We start from the raw sequence: 27508 nt of genomic DNA, 5'->3' as shown, positions 1-27508 counted from the left end.
CTATCTATCTATCTATGTATCTATCTATCCACACACAATGGAATATTACTCAGCCATCAAAAAGAATGAAATCTTGTTAGTTGCGAAAATGAGGATGGAACTAGAGAGTATTATGCTAAGCAAAATAAGTCAGTCAGAGAAAGACAAATTCCATATGATTTCATGCATTGAAAAATTCTTTTTTGCTTTCATGGTTCAACATTTCATACACTATTCTATTAACTTGAACAATAATAAGTGTACTTGGCTTGGTCATGGTTGGAAACAAAATCAATGGACTTGATAAGTAAAAACTTCAACTGGAGGGAGCATAAATGTTCAGATGTACAGAAATGAAGACTACTTGCCTAGAATTAATTCACTGTGCTATGAACACCCTACAGGACATTTTATAGAGGGAAAGGAGATCAAGGTGGTTAAGTACAAATCAGTTAACTATTGGCCATCTTAAGACATTTCCTTATCGGTTCTAACCACTTCTCAGTTGGCTGCCTTGGGATTTTCGTAGAGACAATCAGATGCCTGTCATCTTTTTTAGTTGGGGATCGTGGTTTATTTCATATTTCAGAATTTCCAGAAAATTTTCAGATAAAAAGAGTGGTAGTTTTTACATGACACTGTTTTTTTTGCCTCTCCTCTTAAAAATATTTTGTTTCTTAAATCAATCTGAACATCTTTATGGTTTAATACAGCGTATATGCCCATCTGTATTTATTGTCCTAATTGATAATGTATCATTCTGCTTCTGACCACATTTCTTAAAAGATTTTTGTTCTATGGAATTCTGCATCCACTTTGCTCTTCTTTTTCTTTTGAATGATAACTTCCTTCTTTCATTTTTCTCTTTAATTTTGGGGAAAGATATATATATGTTTATATTACATATATCTGGAAAAATACATTGTTTTTGTGCTTAATATTAAGGTGACTCATATTAAATTATTAACGTTAAATAAAGAATAAACTTTTCTCTGATCATCCACATCTAAAAAATAATGTGGTTAATACTGGTGACTCTATATGATTTGAGAAAATTAGGCCAGTTTTACCTCTCTCTCCTTTCTCTTACCCATTTCTTATATTTGTATATCAGCTGAGAGGTTTTAGATCTGGATTACTTGAAAACTTATTTTTCATAATGAACTTCTTAAGAATTAGATCTGAATTGAAATAATTATTTAGACACAATGGTGTTTTTATGATCTTTTATGATCATATGATCATATGATCTTTTATGAACTTTTATGATCACAAAATACCCAACACTAAATTTTTATTTAAATTTTTAACAAACTAGATTATTTGAGTAACTGAGTTACTATTCTTGCACCAAACAAAACTTGCCATTCTTTATTTTACCCAGGCAATAAAGCAACTCGGCAAAGGAAGATTCAGCACTTTCTGCTCTTCCTTCGCAGGAGGCATGGTTGCTAGGAGCCCTGTCCTCAACCAGTCCGGCCCCGCTGAGTTCGTGTTCCGCGTGTTCACCACCGTCCCTGAATTCCAGGCCCTCCTCTTCCTCCTCTTCCTCATCCTCTACTTGATGATCCTCGGTGGCAACAGCGCCATCATCTGGGTGGTGCGCACCCACAGCTCGCTCCGCACCCCCATGTACTTCTTCCTGTGCAACCTGTCCTTCCTAGAAATCAGCTACACCTCTGTGGTAGTGCCTTTGATGCTTTCCAACATTTGGGGGGCCCGGAAGCCCATTCCCCTGGCTGGCTGTGGGGCCCAAATGTTCTTTTTTCTCACCCTCGGCGGGGCTGACTGTTTTCTCTTGGCAGTCATGGCATATGATCGCTATGTGGCCATCTGCCACCCACTGCGCTACACCCTCATCATGACCCAGAAGCTGTGCATCCAGATGGTGGCGTGCGCCGCGGGCCTGGCCCTCCTCCTGTCCCTGCAGCTCACGGCCTTAATCTTCACCCTGCCCTTCTGCGGGCACCGCCGGGAAATCAACCACTTCCTGTGCGACGTGCCCCCGGTCCTGCGGCTGGCCTGCGCGGACATCCGCGTGCACCAGGCCGTGCTCTACGTGGTGGGCATCCTCGTGCTGACCATCCCCTTCCTGCTGATCTGTGTCTCCTATTTGTTCATCACCTGGGCCATCGTGCACACGCGCTCCGCCGAGGGCCGCCGCCGGGCCTTCTCCACCTGCTCGTCGCACCTCACCGTGGTCCTGCTGCAGTACGGCTTCTGTGCCTTGGTCTACCTGCGTCCCCAGTCTAGCTCCTCGGTGGACGAGGATCGCCAGTTTGCCCTGGTCTACACCTTTGTCACCCCCCTACTCAACCCGCTGATTTACACTCTTAGGAACAAGGATGTCAAATGTGCCCTGAAAAAGGCCATCAGTAGCAAAGGAAGAGCTGAAGCTCTCTGAAGTTTTTGGGGGACTTGAAGGAGGTCCTTGAGCACGTGACAACAGTGAAACTCTTCCATGCCAGATTTACATTTCTTTCTCCAAAGTTTGGATTTTCATGAATTCTGCAGCGTTTCGTTGCTACAGTTCATTTTCATTTTTTTAAAGTTCTCTGAAACTTTAAAACTCTGTAAACCGGACAGGGATACTGTAGGCTACTGTTCACTTAGCCACAAATTAAAGTCTACATTTCTTCTGAAGTAACATCATTGTCTTTGAAGCCTCCTCTTGAGAAGCCATGGTATTAACTGATTCCTTGAAGAATGTTCATAAGGATATTTCACTTCATACACCTTATTCTTGTGTTTGTCTTTAAAGTGTGACAAGTAACTGCCTGGTCACTTTACCCGTTTCCTTCATTAAGCCTCTTTCTCCTGTTACAAGGTCCCTGTGGGTGGGTCTAATCTACGCTCCCACATTTCAATCCAGGAATGTACAAGTAGATCGGGAAAGATGGCGCATGATGAGGTCGGGGATATACGTGAGGTTCAGTGGGGTGGAGTCCGGAGCCGACCACCAAGAAAGAATTCTCGAGGCATCTTTGGTGCAAAATTGGTGGTTTATTAAAGCACGGGGACAGAACCCGTGGGCAGAAAGAGCTGCTGCACCGGGGTTGTGAGAGGTGGCTGATTATATACTATGGGGTTGGGGGAGATAAGGAAAAGGGAGGTTGAGGAAATACTATCATATGTTAAAGAAGACTCACAAGATACCAGAGGCCTTGCCATTGTCAAGTTAAGGTTTTCCCTCTAGCAAGGCATTAACATTAAGATGGTTGGGAACTTCCTGGAGGCTGCAGATTATAAGGACATTTAATTGTATCTACATTCCCATCCAGAAGCTAGGTTATTGGTAGAAATGCTTCATTCCTGTAAACTGCTAAAGACATTTGTAAACTGAGGGAGACTCAAGTTTTGCTGGATTGTGGTATCTATAGGTTAACTATTTCTTTGTCCTTTAGGGCAGCCAGGAATGCCTGAGGAATGTCAGGTACATCCCATGGGGGGGGAGGGGTTGCAGGGTGTCAGTTTCTGCTTTGCCCTCAGCTTGCCTTCTGTTCCCTCATCAGGGCAGAGCCAGTTTGCTCGGAGAATTAACATGGGTTGAGAGAACACTGCAGATTTCCAACATAAGACCCCTAAATTTGGGAAAACAAGAGTGGCCCATCAAGTCTCGTGGTCAAACACTAGCAGTCATCCTCTGTATTGGTCAGCACTCTCCAGAGAAACAGAACCAATAGGAGAAACAGAGAGGTGCTTTTAAGCAATTGGCTCATGTGATTGTGGAGTTTGGCAAATCCAAAATGTTCAGTCCAGGCCAGGAGGCTGGAAGTTCCAGCAGGGGTTGGTGTTGCCACCTTGAGTTTGAAGAAAACAGAAGAAGAATCCCTTCCTTTTCTGGCCATCTCAGCCTTTTCTCTCAAGATCTTTAAGTGATTAGATGAGGCCATCCACGTCACAGAGGGTAAGCCACTCTACACAAAGTCTCCTGATTTACATGTGAATCACATCTAAAAACACCTTCACAGCGCCATCTTGACTGGTGTTTGACTAAACGACCAGGTACCATGGCCTCGCCGAGTTGACTCATAAAAGTAACCATAACAATCCACGCCTTGTCAACTTGGCGCCCAGACTCATCTCCTTAGACCATATTTGATCTCATAAAGACAATAGCAAAGTCATACTTCTCCCTAACCTGATACAATTATCCTGCATATGACCAAAAATGTACTAACCCTTTCCCCGGAAGAGGATGCAAAGTCCTTGGGCGATGGTCACGTCTCCTTTTTACCCTGGAGCATAAATACTATGATGTAAAGTTAATACATTTTATGTTATATTATAATGGGGTAAGAGAGGGAAGAAAATACATACATACATATAAACATACTCATTTTAAAAATAAACACACACAATTATAGTCCTCCGCAAATGGTATGTGGTCCAAACTGGTATTTATAAATCCCTTCTTCCAATACCCATTCCATATTCCCTTTTTCCTCAGAAAGTATCACAGCTTGTTATGGTTCTTTACCTAGCAGGGTGACCCAAACTTTTCTTCCTGAAAGGCCTGGGACTTTAGCAGTCCTGCTTGAATTGGGTTATTGTAGTCCGTTAATTTTAACCACAGGGCATGCTAGTGCTAAGAAATACTCCAAGGGATCTCCTGTATTAAAGGCATACTCTTCATTACATCCACTGTGGAACAGCAGTCCAAATCCCCCTTAGTAATCAGGATCAGTTACCCCAGTCACATATATTTACCGGTTGATTCAGAACCACGAGGAGCTCAAAGTGGCCAGGTGACAGTCTTAATTTCCAGTTCAATAGAATCATTGTTGTGTCTCCTAGTGGAGTCGTTCCTCCCATTGGTACAAAGACCTCTTGACCAGAAGAGCTTACGGTCATGGGGACAGAAAGCGATAATTTTGCTAGTGGATAAGCAGGGTGCCACTCCCATTTCCACCCACTGATTTGTAAGAACTGCCTATGGAAAAAACAGCACCACAACCCATTTGGAGCACATATAGCCTCCTGAAGAAATCTGCCCCAGCCCTGAAAGGTACTGCCAGCTAGCTGGTGCTGTAACTTAGTCTTCGAAAGGTCATTCACCACCGCACCAAGCCAGATGCTTCAGGATGGTGGGGAACATGGTAAGACCATGAACATTTATGCACTTAAATTTACTATAAAGTGAGTTCCTTGAGCAAAAACAATGCCATATGGGACACCATGACTGTAAATAAAATATTCCGTAAGTTTGTAGTTTTGGCAGAAGCATTGTGTGCAGGGAAGACAAACTGATATCCACAGTAAGTGCAAATATGCATCCCAAACTGGGGGGAAAAAACCTCGGGATGGGTTTAGGGGCCCCCTGGACCCACTGTGAGATGAACTTGGACTAAAAAAAAAATCCATTAATCACCTGGCCTCCATCCGCACCTACTCTGACTAGGGACTAGAGTGACATCTGGGTCTCCTGAAACTAGTGTCAACTCATTGCCAGTGTATAGTAGTCCCGAAAATTCTGATTATTTCCTTTCCCGCAATGTAGTGATGGTGCTATAGGTCTATTGGCCCATTTCGGGAAGGTTGGGGAAAAGATTGATGGTATAAACTTTTGGCAGCACAGTAGGGTCCTTCCTCATGAGGACCCAGCCTCCCCTTCATTCAAGGGGCTCTAGGTCTGTAAATTAGCTCAAGTCTGGGAACTGATTCTCTGTTTTATGATTCAAGTTAGACTCGTTCACTTGACGTGGAACTCTTCCACTTACACAGATCAAGTAAGAATGTAGTAGACTTCTCATCCAGTGTTCTAGGAAGACTGTGATCAGCTAGCCAAGGCCATCGGTCTCTGTAATCAGACTATTCTGATCACTGCTTTGACTCTGTGCGCATCATGGTAGCCATGCCCATGTTGCCTTTCACAACTAAGTACCATCACTTGGCCCTCGCCACCTTTGGGATCCCATTATTTCCGTTGCATTTAGGTTTCCCAGTTTAGTGGCAGGAGATCTCACTGTAATTTCTGACAGAGAGAAAAGCAGTCACTCAGCTCTTCAAAATGCTGGGGCTCCCTTTACAAATTTGTTTCTCACAGTCATGGTGAAAAGTGTGTCTTCTGGACTCTCCTGGGGTAGGTAAGCCAGCAAATCCACTCTAACATCTAGTCTCCTAAAGCCTTTGAATTGTTTTCTCTACAGTATACCAAGGCAAGAATGGTATTTCAACTTATTTTGGTGTAGGCCACCACGTTTGAGCCAATCAAGTTCTTAGAGCCCTTTCTAGCACCCCAAGCTGCAATGCGAATCTAGAATCTATGCTTTGTGGGCCCTTGTCAATAAGTTCAGCCCGATCCAACATTGTGTACCTTCCATCATTAGCCCACATATGTAACATCCATTTCCACACACATTCCCGAGATGTTTGTTTGTGTAAATTGGAAAAAAAAATCATGTAGTTCTTTTATAGTGTAGTGCACCTCTTCATAGGTTAGACTTTGTACCTCACTTTTCAGGGCTGCTGGGACTTGAGCCTAGTTACAAGTCCAGAAGCAAAGAGGGGTTGTGGGAATGGGTCCAATGGAGAACCAGCAGTATCTCACAAGACAAATCCCTTGGAGGAGGCCATTACAGGCATAGCAGGTTAATCTCCTCAGTGGGAGTGGTATGGTCATTCTACTGGCAAAGAAGACTCATCAGAATTTAGGGATTCTATGTCCCCAGATTCATTAGGATTATCCCATATGTCTCTGGTCCAACTTTCAGGACCCCATTCCTTCCCGACTAATGCCTTCAGGTTTCAGAAGGAAACCCTGTGAGATTGGGAATCTCATCTGCATTGTAAATCAGACACTCACAGAATGATATTCTGGGTTTGGTTCTCAGCACCCTCAGCTCAGGAACTATGGATACACTGGTCTTTCAAGGCACACATAAGTTTTCAGGTCATTTATGCAATAGTTGAGCTGAGAATTTGAGTCTCCAAGCTCAACCTTCTCTTTCCCACTTATTTTAGTGCATTTAGAAGCAACCAGCCAATCTTATTATATTCATCACTTTGACAAAAATGTTTGAAGGTATCGCGTGCATGGTCACCCAAAACCTTGTCTCTGTAAGTACTGATTTGTTGTATCCAGTGGTGACATTTTGCAGATCTCTGTTGCTGTATCACACCATGGATTCTCAGTGTTCTCTTTACAACAGAAATGGAGTCATTAGTACCTTTAAATCTAATCAGATCAAAGAATCAATTCCACACACAGCAGAACCAATTCAGAAAATTCATCCTTCATATTTTGTTCCTCAGGAACCACTCTTGGTATCAAAAGCCGTATTAATGAGGATTCTCCAGGAAGCAGAACCAATGGAAAGAGTTGGAAAGAGTTGGTTGTATGGAGAGAGAGGGAAAAAAAGAAAAATTTATTTTATGCAGTTGGTTCGTGCAATTGTGGGTCTGGTGAGTCCAAAATCTGCAGGGTAGGCCAGCAGGATGAAGACACGGGGATGAGCTGATGCTGCAGCTTGAAAGGGAAGTTAGTCTAGAGGCAGAATTCCCTCTTGCTCAGGGGGCCTCAGTCTTTTTTCTCTTAAGACTTTCAACTGATTAGATCAGGCCCACCCACATAACAGATGGTAGTCTGCTATACTCAAACCCGTCTCATTTAATTGTTAATCCCACCTAAAAATACCTTCACAAGTAATATCCAGACTGGTATTTGACCAAATATTTAAGGACTGTGGCTTAGCTAAATTAACACATAAATGGACTACTACGGCCCAGGAAATGACAAAAAATGATCTGATACAACTTCAAAACTCAGTGGTATTCCTTATGTTTCTATCTTAGAAAACTGTGAGGAAATCCTTTAACAGCATTTTATTCACTAGAAACTCATCATATAAAATATTATGTCAAAATATGCAGTTATCTAGGTCTTCAAAATACATTGAATTTCAAAAAAATTCTCACTCTGTTTAGTTTTAATCTTTAGAAAAAGATTAAACCCTTGGTCTAAGCAGTTACTGAAAGCAGTGTGACATTCTTTTAAAAATAGATACTTATTCTTCTCACTTCCGTTGGGATTCTGAAAAACCTCTGGGTTTTTACGCTCAATTGTCAGTGGACATTATTAGATGAAATCAAAAGAACCAAGTGAGTCCTATTTTTGCCACTGACTTGTTGGACACTCTACAAATCAGGCCACTTCTCTGCATCTCATTTTCTTTTTTTTTCTTTTTTTTTTTTTTTAAAGATTTTATTTATTTATGTGACAGAGAGACAGCCAGCGAGAGAGGGAACACAGGCAGGGGGAGTGGGAGAGGAAAAAGCAGGCTCCTAGCGGAGGAGCCCGATGTGGGACTCGATCCCAGAACGCCGGGATCACGCCCTGAGCCGAAGGCAGACGCTTAACGACTGCGCCACCCAGGCGCCCCTGCATCTCATTTTCTTAATGAAGGTCTCTGGATGATAGGATTTCCAATATCCTCATGCCTGGATATGCTTCAATTTCAGTATTTTTTACTTTAGGCATGCTGGGTTGGGTTTTTTCGTTTGTTTATTTGGTTGGGTTTTTTTTTTTTTCCCCAGCTTTGGGTTCTTTACTACTTCCATTGCATTCCCCTCTGTTTGAATTGCTTTCTCCCCCAATGTCATGGCTAGATTCCTGTCATCACTTATGTTTCAGGTCAAATGTCACCTCCTCAAAGACGAGGCTTTTGATGACCTTCCTCCCCTAATCACTAACCATCCCTATAACTTGTTATGTTTTCTTCATGGGACTCGTCACTATCTGATGATATCTAACTGACTTCTTTACCGTGTTTATTGTCTGTTTCATAGCAACAGTGTAAGCTCCGTGAAAGCAATCTTGTTTGTCTTATCTGTCTTTGTGCCCAGACTCAGACAGTGATGGGCACATCATATTACATAAATATGTGTTTAATCAGTCAATCACTGATGAACCAAACTCTAAGTGAGTGAACCCTAAGTCTGTGTAATTCTCAGCTAGCAGAAAGAGTATATCCAATGTACGTTCCATTGTGGAAGATTTAACAGACTAATGGAGACAAGGGAAAGAGAAATGCAATAAGGGTAAAGATACTAAAAATCTGCAAGTTTAATAAGGCCAAGTAATATCCGAGCAGGGACATGATCGAGCCTATAGAGTGTATGGTACATTGAGTGAAAACATGTGGTTTCTTCAAATCCTGGAAGACCACCCACTCTAAAGGAGTTATTTAAAAAGTACCAGGAAAGTTAAATGTCTGCCCAGTGTTACCCTCAATTAGTTCTTTTCTATACAACCAAGGTTACCAAGCCCTCTTTTTCATATAAAATATAAACTTCGGTCTCAGTTCCCCAGGGCAATAATAATTTGGGATGTGGGCTGGCCCAGCTATGGCTATCTGGTGAGATTCAAATCCTTGAAGCAGGAGGCATATATTACCTTGATTAGTGAGTTTCCTATTTCTTAGGAAATTAAATTGGATGCTTAGAATGTTGATAAAGGGTTTAATACTGGTATTCACTTTGGGGTGCCTGGGTGGCTCAGTCGTGAAGTGTCTGCCTTTGGCTCAGGGCATGATCCCAGCATTCTGGGATCAAGCCATCCATCAGGCTCCTCCATTGGGAGTCTGCTTCTTCCTCTCCCACTCCTCTGCTTGTGTTCCCTCTCTCGCTGGCTGTCTCTCTCTCTGTCAAATAAATAAATAAAATCCTTAAAAAAAAATACTGGTCTTCACTTTGACAAGCATACCACAGATCACCCATTGACAGGAGATCCCAAGTGCAAGGACAGTTTTAGTTTGGACTCATTCTCTGGTAACAGGGGAGATCAACAACCATCCAACTACCTCCTGGGAGACGGAACTTATGGGATAAGACCCTACATCACAGAGCAATTTACTCCTCCCACGGCTTTTGTTGGGAAGGTTACTAAAGCCTCCATCCCACGGGGCAGCCTCTCCAGGCTCATGGTCCTCCTCTCCCTCTCCACCATAGCAGTCAGACCTCATCTGCCGGCTTCTGTCCCTTGTGAACATATCCAAGGAGACTGGCTCCATACACCTCCTTCCCTTCTCATGATAAAGGTAAGAGGAAGTCTTTTGCTGCCTCCTTCTAGAGTCACAATAGACCAGGCACGCGCTGACTCGCTGGCACTGGGCTAGAAAAGCGAGTAATGGTTTTACAAGTAGAGACTCTAGGATTTCAGAGCTCATTCAGCCCACAGCTTACGGTGTTTCTCTGAATTCCCTTGGAAGCCCTGTTCTTCTGATGAAAACGGTAATAACTAATCTTAGCCCAAAAAATATTGAAGGGATGGCTACTGTAAATTTGGGTAAGGTTTAAGGATTAATGTAAACCCTTTTCCTGTGAGGTGCTTCATTTAATCCTCTGCTATGAAGCAGGTATTATTAATATCATCCCTTTAATAGATTCAAAGAAAGGGGAGAATTAACATTTATTATGCAACTTAATAGGTTTCACACATCAAACCAATGGTCTGAATACTTTATCCCATTTAATTTCATCAGCTGCATTAGGTGAATATTATTATTTACATCTTCTAAATATGAGGAAACAGAAATTAATGTGAGTTCATCTGCCCCGGTGACACTGCTATTAATAACTGATTGGGATCCTACCTCGACCTGGTATTGCCAAATCCGCTAACCCCATTATTTTACACAGTGCTGACTCAGCAATTCGAGAGCCATCCAGTCTAGGCTCCTTGTCTTTCCAGAATGCACATGGACAAGGTTTCCCACCACACTCTGGCCACCTGGGGCTGGCCTGGCTGGAGAGGTAAGAAGGAGGATGCAGATACGATGTGGGATGTGACTTGGAGATACTGAGGGGGGTGTGGATTCATGAACAGATGCCAGGCTGGGCAGATTTCTGGGGATGTGGCTGAGGTGCTCGTACCTTGCCTCTGTCCTATGCAACATGCTTACTAACCACTTGGAATAACAAGGGGATCATATGTGGATGTAATAAGTTTCACTCTCTTTGAACCATAAAATCCACTATTTCATCTGGCCAGAATATGGGCCTCATTACTCTGCCCACCTCTTTTCTAGTTAATTCCTGTTTTTCAGATCTTAGCTTAAATATGACTTCCTCTAGGAAGCCGTTTCAGAATCCCCTAATCACAAACTGTGCCAGGGTCATATGCTGTATAATCTTAGAACACACTGCTCCTTTAAGCCTCAATCACAGATTTACTTACATAAATATATCATCATACATATAAAATATCTGTAATATATTATATATAATACAATTATAAATACACCGGATTCTTTAACAGCTTCTCTCTTTAGGATAACCAACTACTTGGCAACACTGTGCCCTTTTGATCACCATTGTATGCGGGGCTTAGCACTTAATCAATGCAAAGTAAAGGTGAGGGATTGCAGGAAGGCTAGTTAAGATGTGGAGCCACAAATTGAAGATTTTTTATAATGTCAACCTAAACAGACCACAGCAATGAGCCACTGTTAAAGGAATGATGGTGTGTGCAACTGATGAATTATTGAACACCGCATCTGAAACTAGTGATGTACTGTATGCTGGCTAATTGAATTTAAATATTTAAAAAAGGAATGATGAGCATGTTCCCGTTCTCTGAAAATGAAGAAAAAAAAGTTTAGAGTTTTAGCATCCAAGTCTGAGGAGACTATCAAAAGAATCAATCAAAACCATGTCATTTGAGGAATACCAAAAGGAAATTGGGAAAACGATTTAGGGCTACATGATAAGAGCTCTTAGCTCCTGAAGTGTTTCAGGGAGAAATGGCCCAATGGGATAGAACCGAATGACATGTACAAGTTACAGAGGCAGGTTCCAGCCATCACACGAGGAATCTTTGAGGGAATGATACCATCCAACAGCAAAGCAAGCAAGTCGGGAGGTAATGACATTCCCTAGGCTTTGAAGATGACCTGATGTTCAGATACTGTATGGAAGATTCAAGTATCTGACAGAGGACTGAACTAGGCAATTTCTGAGGTCCTCTCCAGCATTCGTGACCTGTAGATAACTCCACTATAAGTATTTTATTATAGATCCTGGAAAACACCATTAAAATGACAGAAGTACGGTTATCATAAAATTCTCCAAAGTCATCATTAGTACACAGATTCCAAAGCCCTCTAGCAGATATAAGTGGAAAACTAGCCCTAGATGAGTTTGCTGTTGCCTTCTCCATGTTATGTTCCTTAGTGCCAGGATTTTCTCCACAATGCAGCCCTAATGCTGGTTACCAAGCTTTCCGTGAGGGTTCTTAAATAGGTGATTTGACTCTGAAATCATCTTAAAAGTCAAAGAGAAAATGACAGAAAGTATAACGACATGCTTTTCATAGTGTATTTATCCATGCAACATATATTTATTGAATGCCTATAATGCATACATTAGGCTTGGTGATATGGGAGATAAAAATATAACTAAGGATAGATGGCTGCCCTTGAACTTACTAACAATAATGCTCATAGGGAAAGGGAGGGACAAATGAATGGGAAGAAATCAGAGAGGGACACAAAACATGAGACTCGACTCTGGGAAACAAACTGAGGGTTCTGGAAGGGGAGGTGGGTGGGGTGACTGGGTGATGGGCATTAAGGAGGGCATGTGATGTGATGGGCACTGGATGTATACGGAACTGATGAATCATTGAACACTACATCAGAGTCTAATGATGGACTGTATTTGGCTAATTGAATTTCAATTAAATAAATAATAATGATCTGCGATTGGGCTGCTCTTACTATGGACTATGCATTGCGGTAGATACTTTACATAACGATCTCCTTTAATCCAAATACAACCCTCAAAACCAGGTATAATTATTATTCCTATTTCTCAGGTAAAAAAGTTAGGACTCTGAGAAATATATGTTGCCTAGAATCCCAGAGCCAGGACTTGGGATCATACAAACCATATCATTTAATTTCAAACTGATCCCACACACTGATGCACTGCCCCTACTCCTCATGTTTTAATAAAATGTTGAATACGACAGATGACATTAGAAATCATTCAGAGTGTGATTGAAGGTCAGAACAGGAGAAGAGAATGAATAGGAGTTCACGCCCTACGTGCTCTGAATGTTTGTGACAGTCTAATTACGTTTCTCCCTGTGTTTGCGACACAGAGCTGGGTCCATGTGGATGATCTGTCCCGGAGTGCTGCTTCTGGATTAAGATTTTTCTTTAAAGCTCTTCATAAATAATTAAGGTTGAAATTAGGCAAATTGAAACAAGATCACATGTCCCCTCTTTTCCTTCTTAAATATGAGTTGATCTTGGGAAAACAGTAGAATAGATGCCCTTTGTGAGTTATGTCTGTTCATTCCAAGGTTTTCAAGGAAGCAAGAAATCCAGGAAGTTGGATTTCCCTCTGGCCCCTTAGAGGAGAAGAAAAATAGATGGAGACTGACTGTCTTTCTTATTCATCCCCAAACTCACGGGAAGGAATCTCAGCTCTCCAACAGTTCATGATCACATATTTCCCCATACCACCACAAGCCAGGAGGAGCCCTATGATAAAACTCCCCGTTTCCTCAAGTCCTGCTATCTCCTGATTACTTATGGAGAGAGAAACCAGGAGAGGGAAGGTTTTGTTTCTGAGGCTCATCCCTGATGCTGTTGATCTCAGACCTATGTGAGCTCTTTGTCCATGGGCCTAGTTTTCTTTCTTCCTTTTCCATCATATGACTAGGTTTCAGTGTTACATCCATACATGTGTGAGTCAATACCTCATGAAGCATTGTGTGTCCATAAATAGATGAATGAATGAGTGAATGAATGAATAGCTTCTACCTCTCACCGTCATGACCCCTCCTTTCAAGAACTCTCTGATACGTTCTTGCAAATTTACTGAAAGCATTAATTTTCATTCCACTTCCACTAAAAATCATTTTGAAGACCATAAACTTCTTCTGCCTCATTTTCTCAAAAGATTCTTACACAATTTAGGCCAACTCTTGGCACTTAGAAATTAAGTTATAGATACTTATGTGAAGAGACTTGATAAAAGAGGAGGAAAAGAGAGTTAGTTCTAATAATTCTCTGTTTCTAACTCCAGACCTGCTTAGATTAGATCATGGCTCAAAATGTGAACTAATATATCGTTGGTCCAATGTTTCCTCCTGTCTTTGTAACTCTCCGCAGAGAAAATCTGTTTGCTCAATGATCTGGGGAAATCACTCACTATTGATGGAATTTGTGTTCCTGGCCTATCCCTCCCAACCAGAGCTCCGTGCCTTGTCCTTCCTTGGAGTCAGCCTAGTTTATACCTTGATCATCAGTGGGAATGTGCTAATTATAATGGCCATCCAGACAGAAGCCCGCCTACACACACCCATGTACTATTTCCTGGGCAGCCTCTCAGGACTAGAAGTCTGCTACACGGCTGTGGTGGTGCCCCACATCCTGGCCAACACCCTACAGTCAGAGAAGACCATCACCCTCCTGGGCTGTGCCACTCAGATGATTTTCTTCATCGGGCTTGGAAGTGCCGATTGCTTCCTCTTGGCCGTCATGGCCTATGACCGCTATGTTGCCATTTGCCATCCCTTGCAGTACCCTCTCACCATGACTTTAACTCTCTGTGGCCGTTTGGTCATGGCCTCTGTGGTCATTGGCTTGTTCCTGTCCATACAACTGGCGGCCTTCATCTTCTCCCTGCCATTCTGCCGGACTCGCACTATCGAGCACTTCTTTTGTGATGTGCCACCAGTGATGCGGCTTGTTTGCGCCAACAGCCACATCCATGAGCTGTCAGTGCTCGTGGCAGCCACACTGGCCCTTGCCATCCCTTTCTTCTTCATTGCCACCTCCTATGTCTTCATTGTGGCTGCCGTGCTCAAGATCCACTCAGCAGCTGGGCGTCACCGGGCCTTCTCCACCTGCTCCTCCCACCTGTCTGTGGTCCTGCTGCAGTACGGCTGCTGTGCCTTCATGTACTTGCGCCCCAGCTCCAGCTACTACCCCAAGCAAGATCAGTTCATCTCACTGGTGTACACACTGGGAACTCCAGTGCTCAACCCGCTTATCTACACCCTGAGGAACAGCGACATGAAGGGGACCCTGGGGAGACTGCTTACCAGGAATTGCCTCTCCCAGAACAACTAGGGGAGCGTCCAACCTTCAGGCAAGGGTTTGATTCCAGCTCATGCAAATCTCCATGCAACTGGGATTTCTCCCAGAAAATGCTAAGAGTAATCTTTTAAAAATGGCATAAACTATCTGGATATCGTTTAGCTACGTGTATCAGAGACCTTTAAAATGCTTCTACTATTTCACTCAGTAATTCTCTTCTAGAAAGGAAATTAACTAATGAGCATAACAATGAAAGTGAGAAGTATAACACTGCATCTCAGGTATCAGCTGGAAAGGCATGGCTCATTCAATAAATTTTGAGTGAAAAAAATAATAATAGGATTATATATAGAAATCTGAGTAAAGGAACCAATACGGTGGCAACACATTTCATCCTAGCAGTCGCAAGAAGCCACGATCATTCCTAGACCTCACAGACGCAAGAGGGTACAGTATTATCAGAGACCTGTAAGAGCTAGGTTTATGGAGAGAAAACACTTGGTAGGAACTGTGGCTTTGGGGGGAAGAAGCAACAGTTGACAGAACTACGGCCAAGCAAGGAGAGAGCAGGGAGATAAATACCCCAATCCCTCTCTGTTTGTACCCTCCCAACTTGTGCCCTGTTTCCCATTGGCCAAACCCAACTGGAAGCAAGAGGGAAGTGTGGACTGAATGATTCAGTTCTCAGAAATTAGCCTTTTGGAGCAAGACAAGCCAGAGAAGGACCTTGAGGGTTACGGGCAAACAGAGCATAACCAGAAAAAGATTGTTTCTTATGTAGTATTTTGTGTAGAAATGAAAGTATGTTAACCATCCAATTTCCCCATAATAAAGTATTGGCTAAACAACTAATGTATGAAAGAATATTGTTCACACCCTCTGGCCCCTGATGCATGTCCTCCAAAGAAGCCTTATTTTCTGGGAAGAATAAAAGCAGCTTTCATGCTCATTCACCTTACTGAATTCCTGTCTTCCTGGTAATATTTTGTTATCTTGTCAGCCATTCGGGGTTTTTAAGGAGATGATTTTTTGTGTGCGTCTTTTTTAATATTCTCTCTGTCATCTAGCGTTTTAGGTATAATTGACTTCTCAGTAACAAGTTCATTTACCAGTGATATGCTAAAGTCAATAATCCCTAATTAGTTATATCATTAAAGCAGTGGCGATCGTGCAGGTTTTCAGATAGGCAATGAAGAAGGTTTGTGGAACAGCACAGGCCTGGGTTTGCCTCTTTCTACCTGTGTGGCCAGGAAAAAAATCACTTAAACCCTCTGTGTCTTGACTTTAATTTCAATCAAATGGAGACTACAATAAACCAATCATTTAAGGATCAAATGAATTAATATGGGTTTTATAGTAAGCCCTATAACCATGATATCAATTATTATTGTATTACTCTTGCTACTACTATTACTATCATTATTTGGGGTACACAGTGGTAAAATAAAGGAAAAGAATTGGGGAGACTATGTTCACAGGTGATGTTTTGAGCAGTTCCTCCAGCATCTTCTCTACACTCCCTTGGAATGTTCTGCCGAGCTCATCAAAGAGAGTTTAGCTCCACACCATTTTCAGCCTTGAGGGGATTAACAGTAACAATGAAAGGTAAATTTACCTGAGAGATTCCTTCTCTTTGAGATTTCCCAAAAATATAAGCCATTTAAGGTACTTTGAGGTTGGAAAATTGTATTTTAGTTTGTAATTTTTGTAGTAGTAATGAATGTCATGACTTTAAAGGAAACTTTTCCCAGTCTACCTAAACCCGTTGAATGGGATACTATAGCAAAATACTGTAGACTGGGGGAGTTTACATAGTAGCACCCAGCTCTTGGTTTTGGCTCAGGTCACGATCTCAGTGTTGGGAGATGGAGCCCCACGTCAGGCTTCACACTCTGCGGGGAATTGGCTTGAGGTTTCTCTCTCTCCCTCTCCTTCTGCCCTTCCTGCCTCTTGCGCATGTGTTCTCTCTCTCTCTCTCTCTCTCTCTCTCACGTAAATAAATAAATATATATATAAAATCTTAAAATAAAAAAAAAACTATATTAAGGTCTCAGAGAAAGCTTACAGTTGTTAGTAAAGATTGAAGCCATGACACCTACAGGCAAACTGGGATTTTCATGCCACTGACCTACTAAAGTATCAGATAATTGTTGATAAAAAGCAAATTGCTCCACACTTTAGTTCCTTGAAACAAAACTACTTATTAATTTTCACAATTATGTGGTTTGGTTTGGCTGGGCTGATCACTGCTTCAATTTCATTACTGGTTATTGGTCTATTCAGATTGTCAATTTCTTCTTGTTTCAGTTTTGGTAGTTTATAGGTTTCCAGAAGGCATCTATTTCTTCCAGGTTGCTTAATTTATTGGCATATAGTTGGTAATAATAATTTCTAATAATTGTCTCTCTTTCTTTGGTGCTAGTCGTGATCTCTCCCCTTACATTCATAATTTTATTAATTGGGTTCTTTCTCTTTTCTTTTGGATAAGTCTGGACAGAGGTTTATCGACTTACTAATTCTTCAAAGAACCAGCTTCTAGTTCCGTTGATCTGCTCTACTGGTTTTCTGGTTTCTATTTCATTGATCTCTGCTCTAATCTTTATTATTTCTCTTCTCCTGCTTGGTTTAGGTTGTATTTGCGGTTCTTTCTCCAGTTCCTTTAGGTGTAAGGTTAGCTGTGCATTCAGAATTTTTCTACTTTTTTGAGCCAAATACATTTGGCTATGTTTTTCCCCCTTAGGACCGCCTTTGCATTATCCCATAGGTTTGGGACCAATGTGTTTTCATTCTCATTGGTTTCCGTGAATTATTTAAGTTCTTCTTTAATTTCCTGGTCGACCCAAACATTCTTTAGCAGGATAGTCTTTAGCTTCCAAGTGTGTGAATTCCTTCCAAATTTTTTCTTGTGACTGAGTTCATTTCAAAGCATGTGGTCTGAAAATATGCAGGGAATAATCTCAATTTGTTGGTATCAGTCAAGACCTGTTTTGTGAGCCAGTATGTGATCTATTCTGGAGAGAGTTCCATGTGCATTCAAGAAGAATGAGTATTCTGCTGTTTCAGGGTGGAATGTTCTGTATATATCTATGAAGTCCATCCTGTCCCATGTGTCATTCAAACCTCTTGTTTTTTTGTTGATCTTCTGCTTAGATGATCTGTCTATTGCTGAGAGTGGAGTGTTGAGGTCTCCTACTATTCAAGTATGATTATCAATACGTTTCTTTCTTTTGGGTAACAGTTGGCTTATGTAGTTGGATGCTCCCATGTTGGGGGCATAGATATTTATAATTGTTAGGTCTTCTTGTTGGATAGACCCTTTAAGAATGATATAGTGTCCCTCTATAATTCTTTCTACAGTCTTTAGCTTAAAATCTAAATATGAGAATTGCTACCCCAACTTTCTTTTGAGGTCTGTTGGCATGCAAAATGGTTCTCCATCCCCTCACTTTCAGTCTGGATGTATCTTTAGGTTCAAAATGAGTCTCTTGTAGACAGCATATGGATGGGTCATGTCTTTTTCTCCAATCTGCAACCCTGTGCCCTTTTATCTGAGCATTTAGGTCATTCACATTGAGAGTGACTATTGAAAGATATGATTTTAGTGCCATCCTGTTGCCTGTGAAGTCCCTGTTCCTATAGATTCTCTCTGTAAATTTCTGGGCTATACTACTCTTGGGGTCTTTCTTTTATAGAAACCCCCTGAATATTTCTTGCAGGGCCGGCTTGGTGGTCACATAGTCTTTCAGTATCTGCTGGTCCTGGAAACTCCTTCTCTCTCCATCCATTCTGAATGACAGCCTTGCTGTATAAAGTATCCTTGGCTGCATGTTCTTCTCATTTTGTACCCTGAATATGTCTTGCCAGCCCTTTCTGGCTTGCCAGGTCTCTCTGGACAGGTCTGACATCATTCTGATGTTCCTCCCTCTGTACGTAAGAAATCTCTTCCCCCTCACTGCTTTCAGGATTACTCCCTTGGTTCTAAGATTTGCAAGTTTTACTATTATGTGTCCAGGCATTGATCTATTCTCTTTGATCTTGGGAGGGGGCCTCTTTGCCTCTGGGACACAAATGCTTGTTTCATTCCCCAGATTAGGGAAGTTCTCAGCTGCAATTTGCTCTAGTATATCTTCTAGTCCTTTCTCTCTCTCTACCCCCTCAGGGATCCCAATAATTCTGACATTGGAATGTTTCATGGCATCATTAATCTCTCTCAGTCTGATCTCTTGGGCTTTCAGGAGTTTATCCCAGGCCTCCTCGGCATCCTTCTTTTCTATCATTCTATCTTCTAGCTCACTAATTCGTTCTTCAGCCTCATTTACCCTGGCTGTCAGAGTATCCAGTTCAGACTACATCTCATTCATAGCATTTTTACATTCAGCTTGATTAGATCTCATTTCTGCCATTAGAGATTCTATATTATCACTAACATTTTTCTCAAGCATAGATATCAACTTCATAATTGCTACTCTGAAGTGTATGTCTGATATCTTGCTTATATCCATATCCATCGGGTCTGTGGCAGAAGCCACAGTCTCTGATTCTTTTCTGTGTTTGGGGTTCCTCCTCTTAGTCATTCTGTTGCGGGGTGGTTGAGGGAATGTACAGAGTCCAGAGTATTAACCACGACCCAAGCAAGATGCACCTGTCTTATAGGGACCCTAGAGTTGTTGTCCTCTTGTTCTTCCAGCCTGTCTTCTGGGGGAAGGTCCTGCCCTGCTCTTACTCATGCAACCCTGCTTGGGCAGAGCTGCCCTGGCCCCTGTTGGGGCTGGGGGGCACTCAGTGAAAACTGGTTTTTGAGCTTTTGTTCTCTGGTGGCTTTCCATGTCTCTTCGGTGTCTTCGGAGAGTCAGAGCAGAAATGACCACACCCAAACCTCTGTCCTAGACCAGAGAAATCATGGTCTGGCCTTCACTGAGATCTCTAGGACACACAGTCTCCGTTTCTGTCTGTGCTGCTAAAAACCACAGCCTCCCGGCTGGTGCGCCCCACAACAGCTCTCCCAGAGGTCTATCGAAGGGCCAGGCATGTCTCTGCCCCTTGTGCTTCTAAACCCGCGAGCTGCCCACATCTGTGAGTACGTACCTGCGGCACCTGGGTCCTGTCTGGGGACTGCACTAAAGTTCTTTCCCCACTGCTACTAGTCTGCGAGTCTGTGCCCGGTCCCCAGCACAGGACCCTTTTGTGCTCCACTGAAATATCACCTTCTTGGGACCAGCTTATGGCATCTCCCTCCCCTTTCTGTTTATTTTCCAATATCTGCCCACAGACTCACAGCTCCACATTTCGTACCTCAAGATGCTGGAGATTTTCTGCTTGTAGAGATCCAGATATATATTCTTCCATCACAGGCTGATCTTGTGGGTGTTCAGAATGGTTGGTAGATATCTAACTAAGTGCAGGATGCCAGTTGAAATAGGGTCCCTACTCCTTTGCCATCTTGCCTTTCTAGTACCTTGAAATCTAATCTGATCATAGAACCAATTCTACAAACCCCAGGACCAATTCAGAAAACTCACCCTTAATATTTTGTTCCTCAGGAACCACTCTTGGTATCAAAAGCTGTATTAATTAGGGTTCTCCAGGAAGAAGAACCTATAGGTTGTATGGAGAGAGAGAGGGAAAAAGAGGAAAAATTTATTTTATGGATTTGATTCATGCAATTGTGGGTCTGGTGGGGCCAAATCTGCAGGGTAGGCCAGCAGGATGAAGACATAGGGATGAGTAGATGCTGCAGCTTGAAAGGGAAGTTAGTCTAGAGGCAGAATTCCCTCTTGCTCAGAGGGCCTCAGTCTTTTTTCTCTTAAGACTTTCAACTGATTAGATCAGGCCCACCCACATAACAGATGGTAGTCTGCTATACTCAAACCCTCCTCATTTAGTTGTTAATCTCATCTAAATAACACCTTCACAAGTAACATCCAGACCGGTATTTGAAAAAATACTTAAGGACTGTGGCCTAGCCATATTAACACATAAAATTGACTACTACGGCCCAGGAAATGACAAAAAACGATCTGATATAACTTCAAATCACAGTGGTATTACTTATGTTATTATATTAGAAAACTGTGAGGAAATCCCTTTAACAGCATTTTATTCACTAGAAACTCATCATATAAAATATTATGTCAAAATATGCAGTTACCTAGGTCTTCAAAATACATTGAATTTCAAAAAAATTCTCACTCTGTTTAGTTTTAATCTTTAGAAAAAGATTAAACCCTTGGTCTAAGCAGTTACTGAAAGCAGTGTGACATTCTTTTAAAAATAGATACTTATTCTCCTCTCACTTCCGTTGGGATTCTGAAAAACCTCTGGGTTTTCACGCTCAATTGTCAGTGGACATTATTAGATGAAATCAAAAGAACCAAGTGAGTCCTATTTTTGCCACTGACTTGTTGGACACTCTACAAATCAGGCCACTTCTCTGCATCTCATTTTCTTAATGAAGGTCTCTGGATGATAGGATTTCCAATATCCTCATGCCTGGATATGCTTCAATTTCAGTATTTTTTACTTTAGGCATGCTGGGTTGGGTTTTTTCGTTTGTTTATTTGGTTGGCTTTTTTTTTTTTCCCCAGCTTTGGGTTCCTTACTACTTCCATTGCATTTCCCTCTGTTTGAATTGCTTTCTCCCCCAATGTCATGGCTAGCTTCCTGTCATCACTTATGTTTCAGGTCAAATGTCACCTCCTCAAAGACGAGGCTTTTGATGACCTTCCTCCCCTAATCACTAACCATCCCTGTAACTTGTTATGTTTTCTTCATGGGACTCGTCACTATCTGATGATATCTAACTGACTTCTTTACCGTGTTTATTGTCTGTTTCATAGCAACAGTGTAAGCTCCGTGAAAGCAATCTTGTTTGTCTTATCTGTCTTTGTGCCCAGACTCAGACAGTGATGGGCACATCATATTACATAAATATGTGTTTAATCAGTCAATCACTGATGAACCAAACTCTAAGTGAGTGAACCCTAAGTCTGTGTAATTCTCAGCTAGCAGAAAGAGTATATCCAATGTATGTTCCATTGTGGAAGATCTAACAGACTAATGGAGACAAGGGAAAGAGAAATGCAATAAGGGTAAAGATACTAAAAATTTGCAAGTTTAATAAGGCCAAGTAATATCCGAGCAGGGACATGATCGAACCTACAGAGTGTATGGTACATTGAGTGAAAACATGTGGTTTCTTCAAATCCTGGAAGACCACCCACTCTAAAGGAGTTATTTAAAAAGTACCAGGAAAGTTAAATGTCTGCCCAGTGTTACCCTCAATTAGTTCTTTTCTATACAACCAAGGTTACCAAGCCCTCTTTTTCATATAAAATATAAACTTCGGTCTCAGTTCCCCAGGGCAATAATAATTTGGGATGTGCGCTAGCCCAGCTATGGCTATCTGGTGAGATTCAAATCCTTGAAGCAGGAGGCATATATTACCTTGATTAGTGAGTTTCCTATTTCTTAGGAAATTAAATTGGATGCTTAGAATGTTGATAAAGGGTTTAATACTGGTATTCACTTTGGGGTGCCTGGGTGGCTCAGTCGTGAAGCGTCTGCCTTTGGCTCAGGGCGTGATCCCAGCATTCTGGGATCAAGCCATCCATCAGGCTCCTCCATTGGGAGTCTGCTTCTTCCTCTCCCACTCCTCTGCTTGTGTTCCCTCTCTCGCTGGCTGTCTCTCTCTCTGTCAAATAAATAAATAAAATCCTTAAAAAAAATACTGGTCTTCACTTTGACAAGCATACCACAGATCACCCATTGACAGGAGATCCCAAGTGCAAGGACAGTTTTAGTTTGGACTCATTCTCTGGTAACAGGGGAGATCAACAACCATCCAACTACCTCCTGGGAGATGGAACTTATGGGATAAGACCCTAGATCGCAGAGCAATTTACTCCTCCCACGGCTTTTGTTGGGAAGGTTACTAAAGCCTCCATCCCACGGGGCAGCCTCTCCAGGCTCATGGTCCTCCTCTCCCTCTCCACCATAGCAGTCAGACCTCATCTGCCAGCTTCTGTCCCTTGTGAACATATCCAAGGAGACTGGCTCCATACACCTCCTTCCCTTCTCATGATAAAGGTAAGAGGAAGTCTTTTGCTGCCTCCTTCTAGAGTCACAATAGACCAGGCACGCGCTGACTCGCTGGCACTGGGCTAGAAAAGCGAGTAATGGTTTTACAAGTAGAGACTCTAGGATTTCAGAGCTCATTCAGCCCACAGCTTACGGTGTTTCTCTGAATTCCCTTGGAAGCCCTGTTCTTCTGATGAAAACGGTAATAACTAATCTTAGCCCAAAAAATATTGAAGGGATGGCTACTGTAAATTTGGGTAAGGTTTAAGGATTAATGTAAACCCTTTTCCTGTGAGGTGCTTCATTTAATCCTCTGCTATGAAGCAGGTATTACTAATATCATCCCTTTAATAGATTCAAAGAAAGGGGAGAATTAACAATTATTATGCAACTTAATAGGTTTCACACATCAAACCAACGGTCTGAATACTTTATCCCATTTAATTTCATCAGCTGCATTAGGTGAATATTATTATTTACATCTTCTAAATATGAGGAAACAGAAATTAATGTGAGTTCATCTGCCCCGGTGACACTGCTATTAATAACTGATTGGGATCCTACCTCGACCTGGTATTGCCAAATCCGCTAACCCCATTATTTTACACAGTGCTGACTCAGCAATTCGAGAGCCATCCAGTCTAGACTCCTTGTCTTTCCAGAATGCACATGGACAAGGTTTCCCACCACACTCTGGCCACCTGGCGCTGGCCTGGCTGGAGAGGTAAGAAGGAGGATGCAGATACGATGTGGGATGTGACTTGGAGATACTGAGGGGGGTGTGGATTCATGAACAGATGCCAGGCTGGGCAGATTTCTGGGGATGTGGCTGAGGTGCTCGTACCTTGCCTCTGTCCTATGCAACATGCTTACTAACCACTTGGAATAACAAGGGGATCATATGTGGATGTAATAAGTTTCACTCTCTTTGAACCATAAAATCCACTATTTCGTCTGGCCAGAATATGGGCCTCATTACTCTGCCCACCTCTTTTCTAGTTAATTCCTGTTTTTCAGATCTTCGCTTAAATATGACTTCCTCTAGGAAGCCGTTTCAGAATCCCCTAATCACAAACTGTGCCAGGGTCATATGCTGTATAATCTTAGAACACACTGCTCCTTTAAGCCTCAATCACAGATTTATTTACATAAATATATCATCATACATATAAAATATCTGTAATATAATATAAGTCATAAATACAAATGTAAATACACCGGATTCTTTAACAGCTTCTCTCTTTAGGATAACCAACTACTTGGCAACACTGTGCCCTTTTGATCACCATTGTATGCGGGGCTTAGCACTTAATCAATACAAAATAAAGGTGAGGGATTGCAGGAAGGCTAGTTAAGACGTGGAGCCACAAATGGAAGGTTTTATAAAATGTCGACCTCAACAGACTAGAGCAGTGAACCAGTGGTAAAGGGATGATGATGTACGTAACTGATGGTTATTGAACACCGCATCTGAAACAAATGATGTACTATATGTTGGCTAATTGTATTTAAATTTTTAAAAAAGGAATGATGAGCATGTTCCCGTTCTCTGAAAATGAAAAACAAAAATGTTTAGAGTTTTAGTATCCAAGTCTGAAGAGACTATCAAAACAATCAAACACAAGAAGTGGATTAATCTAATTTTGGTTAGACTGAAGAAATAGACAGCCAATGCACAGATAGGTGATATCCAGATCTTTTTAAACCTTTTTTAAAAATAATATTTAGTTTTATTAGTCACCATACAGTACATCCCCAGTTCTTGATGCAATGTTCCATGATTCATTAGTTGTGTATAACACCCGGTGCTCCATGCAATACGAGCCCTCCTTAATACCAATCACCGGCCTATCCCAATCCCCCACCCCCCTCCTCTCTGAAGCCCTCAATTTGTTTCCCAGAGTCCACAGTCTCTCATGCTTCATTTCCCTTTCTGTTATACCCCCCTTTCATTCTTCCCTTCCTTCTCCTACCTATCTCCCCGCTATTTCTTATGTTCCATAAATGAGTGAAACCATACGATAATTGTCTTTCTCTGCTTAACTTATTTCACTTTGCATAATCTCCTCCAGTCCCACCATGTTGCTGCAAATGTTGTGTAATCGTTCTTTCTGATGGCTTAGTAATATTCCATTGTATATATGGACCACGTCTTCTTAACCCAGTCATCTGTTGAAGGGCATCTCGACTCCTTCCACGATTTAGCTATTGTGGACAATGCTGCTATGAACATTGGGGTGCATATGGCCCTTCTCTTCACTACGTCTGTATCTTTGGGGTAAATACCCAGTAGTGCAATGGCTGGGTCATAGGGTAGCTCAATTTTTAACTTTATAAGGGACCTCCACACTGTTTTCCAGAGTGGCTGTACCATCTTGCATTCCCAACAACAGTGTAGGAGGGATCCCCTTTCTCCACATCCTCTCCAACATTTGTTGTTTCCTGCCTTGTCCATTTTTGCCATTCTAACTGGTGTAAGGTGGTATCTCAGTGTGGTTTTGATTTGAATTTCCCTGATGGCTAGTGATTTCGAACATTTTTTCATGTGTCTGTTAGCCATTTCTATGTCTTCATTGGAAAAGTGTCTATTCATATCTTCTGCCCATTTATTGATTTGATTATTTGTTTCACGTGTATTGAGTTTGAGAAGTTCTTTATAGATCTTGGATACAAGTCTTTTATCTGTAGTGTCATTTGCAAATATCTTCTCCCATTCTGTGGGCTGCTTCTTAGTTTTTTTTTGACTGTTTCCTTGGCTGTGCAGAAGATTTTGATCTTGATGAAGTCCCACAAGTTCATTTTTTCTTTTGTTTCATTTGCCTTTGGAGATGTGTCATGAAAAAAGTTGCTGTGGCCGATGTCAAAGAGGTTGCAGCCTATGTTCTCCTCTAGGATTTTGATGGATTCCTGTCTCACATCGAGGTCTTTCAACCATTTGGAGTTTATCTTTGTGTATGGTGTGAGAGAGTGGTCAAGTTTCATTCTTTTGCATATAGCTGTCCAATTTTCCCAGCACCATTTATTGAAGAGACTGTCTTTTTTCCACTGGATGTTTTTTCCTGCTTTGTCAAAGATTAGTTGCCCAAACAGCCAAGGGTCCATTTCTGGGTTCTCTATTTTGTTCCATTGGTCTATGTGTCTGTTTTTGTGCCAGTACCATGCTGTCTTTGTGATCACAGCTTTGTAGTATAGCTTGAAATCTGCCAACATGATGCCCCCAGCTTTGTTTTTCCTTTTCAACAATTCCTTGGAGATTCGGGGTCTTTTCTGGTTCCACACAAATTTAAGGGCTGTTTGTTCCAGTTCTTTGAAAAATGTCATTGGTATTTTGATCGGGATGGCATTGAAAGTGTAGATTGCTCTGGGTAGCGTAGACATTTTAACTATGTTTATTCTTCCGATCCATGAGCATGGAATATTTTTCCATCTTTTTGTGTCTTCTTCAATGTCTTTCGAGAGTGATTTGTAGCTTCTAGAATATAGATCCTTTATGTCTCTGGTTAAGTTAATTCCGAGATAACGTATGATTTTTGGTGCTATTGTAAATGGAATTGATTCCCTAATTTCTCTTTCTTCAGTCTCATTGTTCATGTATAGAAATGCAACTGATTTCTGAGCATTGATTTTGTATCCCGCCACATTACTGAATTGTTCTATAAGTTCTAGTAGTTTGGGGGTGGAGTCTTTTGGGTTTTCTATATAGAGTATCATGTTATCTGCGAAGAGAGACAGTTTGACTTCTTCTTTGCCAATTTGGATACATTTTATCCCTTTTTGTTGTCTGATTGCTGTTGCAAGGACTTCTAGTACTATGTTGAACAATAATGGCGAGAGTGGGCATCCTTGTCGTGTTCCTGATCTTAAGGGAAAGGCTTTCAGCTTTTCCCCATTAAGAATGATATTCTCTGTGGGCTTTTCATAGATGGTTTTTATGAAATTGAGGAATGTATCCTCTATCCCTACACTCTGAAGGGTTTTAATCAGGAAAGGATGTTGTATTTTGTCAAATGCTTTTTCTGCATCAATTGAGAGGATCATATGGTTCTTGACTCTTTTCTTGTTGATATGATCTATCACACTGATTGATTTGCAAATGTTGAACCACCCTTGCATCCCAGGGATGAATCCCACTTGGTCATGATGGATAATCCTTTTAATGTACTGTTGGATCCTATTAGCTAGGATCTTGTTGAGAATCTTGGCGTCCATATTCATCAGGGATATCGGTCTGTAATTCTCCTTTTTGATGGGGTCCTTGCCTGGTTTGGGGATCAAGGTAATACTGGCCTCATAGAATGAGTTTGGTAGTTTTCCTTCTGTTTCTATTTTTTGAAACAGCTTCAGGAGAATAGGTATTATTTCTTCTTTGAATGTTTGGTAGAATTCCCTGGGGAATCCGTCAG

General features: G+C 41.7%; 2 protein-coding genes across 2 annotated transcripts; both read left to right on the top strand.

The window, feature by feature from the left end:
* Positions 1-1423: 1423 nt before the first annotated feature.
* LOC123784979 (olfactory receptor 10Q1-like) lies at positions 1424-2383 on the top strand. The gene has a single exon (XM_045786515.2). It carries the CDS (start codon positions 1424-1426, stop codon positions 2381-2383), a length of 960 nt encoding a protein of 319 aa, XP_045642471.2.
* Positions 2384-14117: 11734 nt separating this feature from the next.
* LOC123785320 (olfactory receptor 10W1-like) lies at positions 14118-15062 on the top strand. The gene has a single exon (XM_045787051.2). It carries the CDS (start codon positions 14118-14120, stop codon positions 15060-15062), a length of 945 nt encoding a protein of 314 aa, XP_045643007.1.
* The last annotated feature ends 12446 nt before the right edge of the window (positions 15063-27508 follow it).

The sequence above is a fragment of the Ursus americanus genome, chromosome 24 (genome assembly GCF_024610735.1).
Source record: "Ursus americanus isolate L20-20 chromosome 24, mUrsAme1.1.p, whole genome shotgun sequence".
In the NCBI taxonomy this organism is placed as follows: Eukaryota; Metazoa; Chordata; class Mammalia; order Carnivora; family Ursidae; genus Ursus; species Ursus americanus.
The sequence above is the reverse complement of the archived record's forward strand: the minus strand, read 5'-3'. Positions and strand labels throughout refer to the sequence as shown.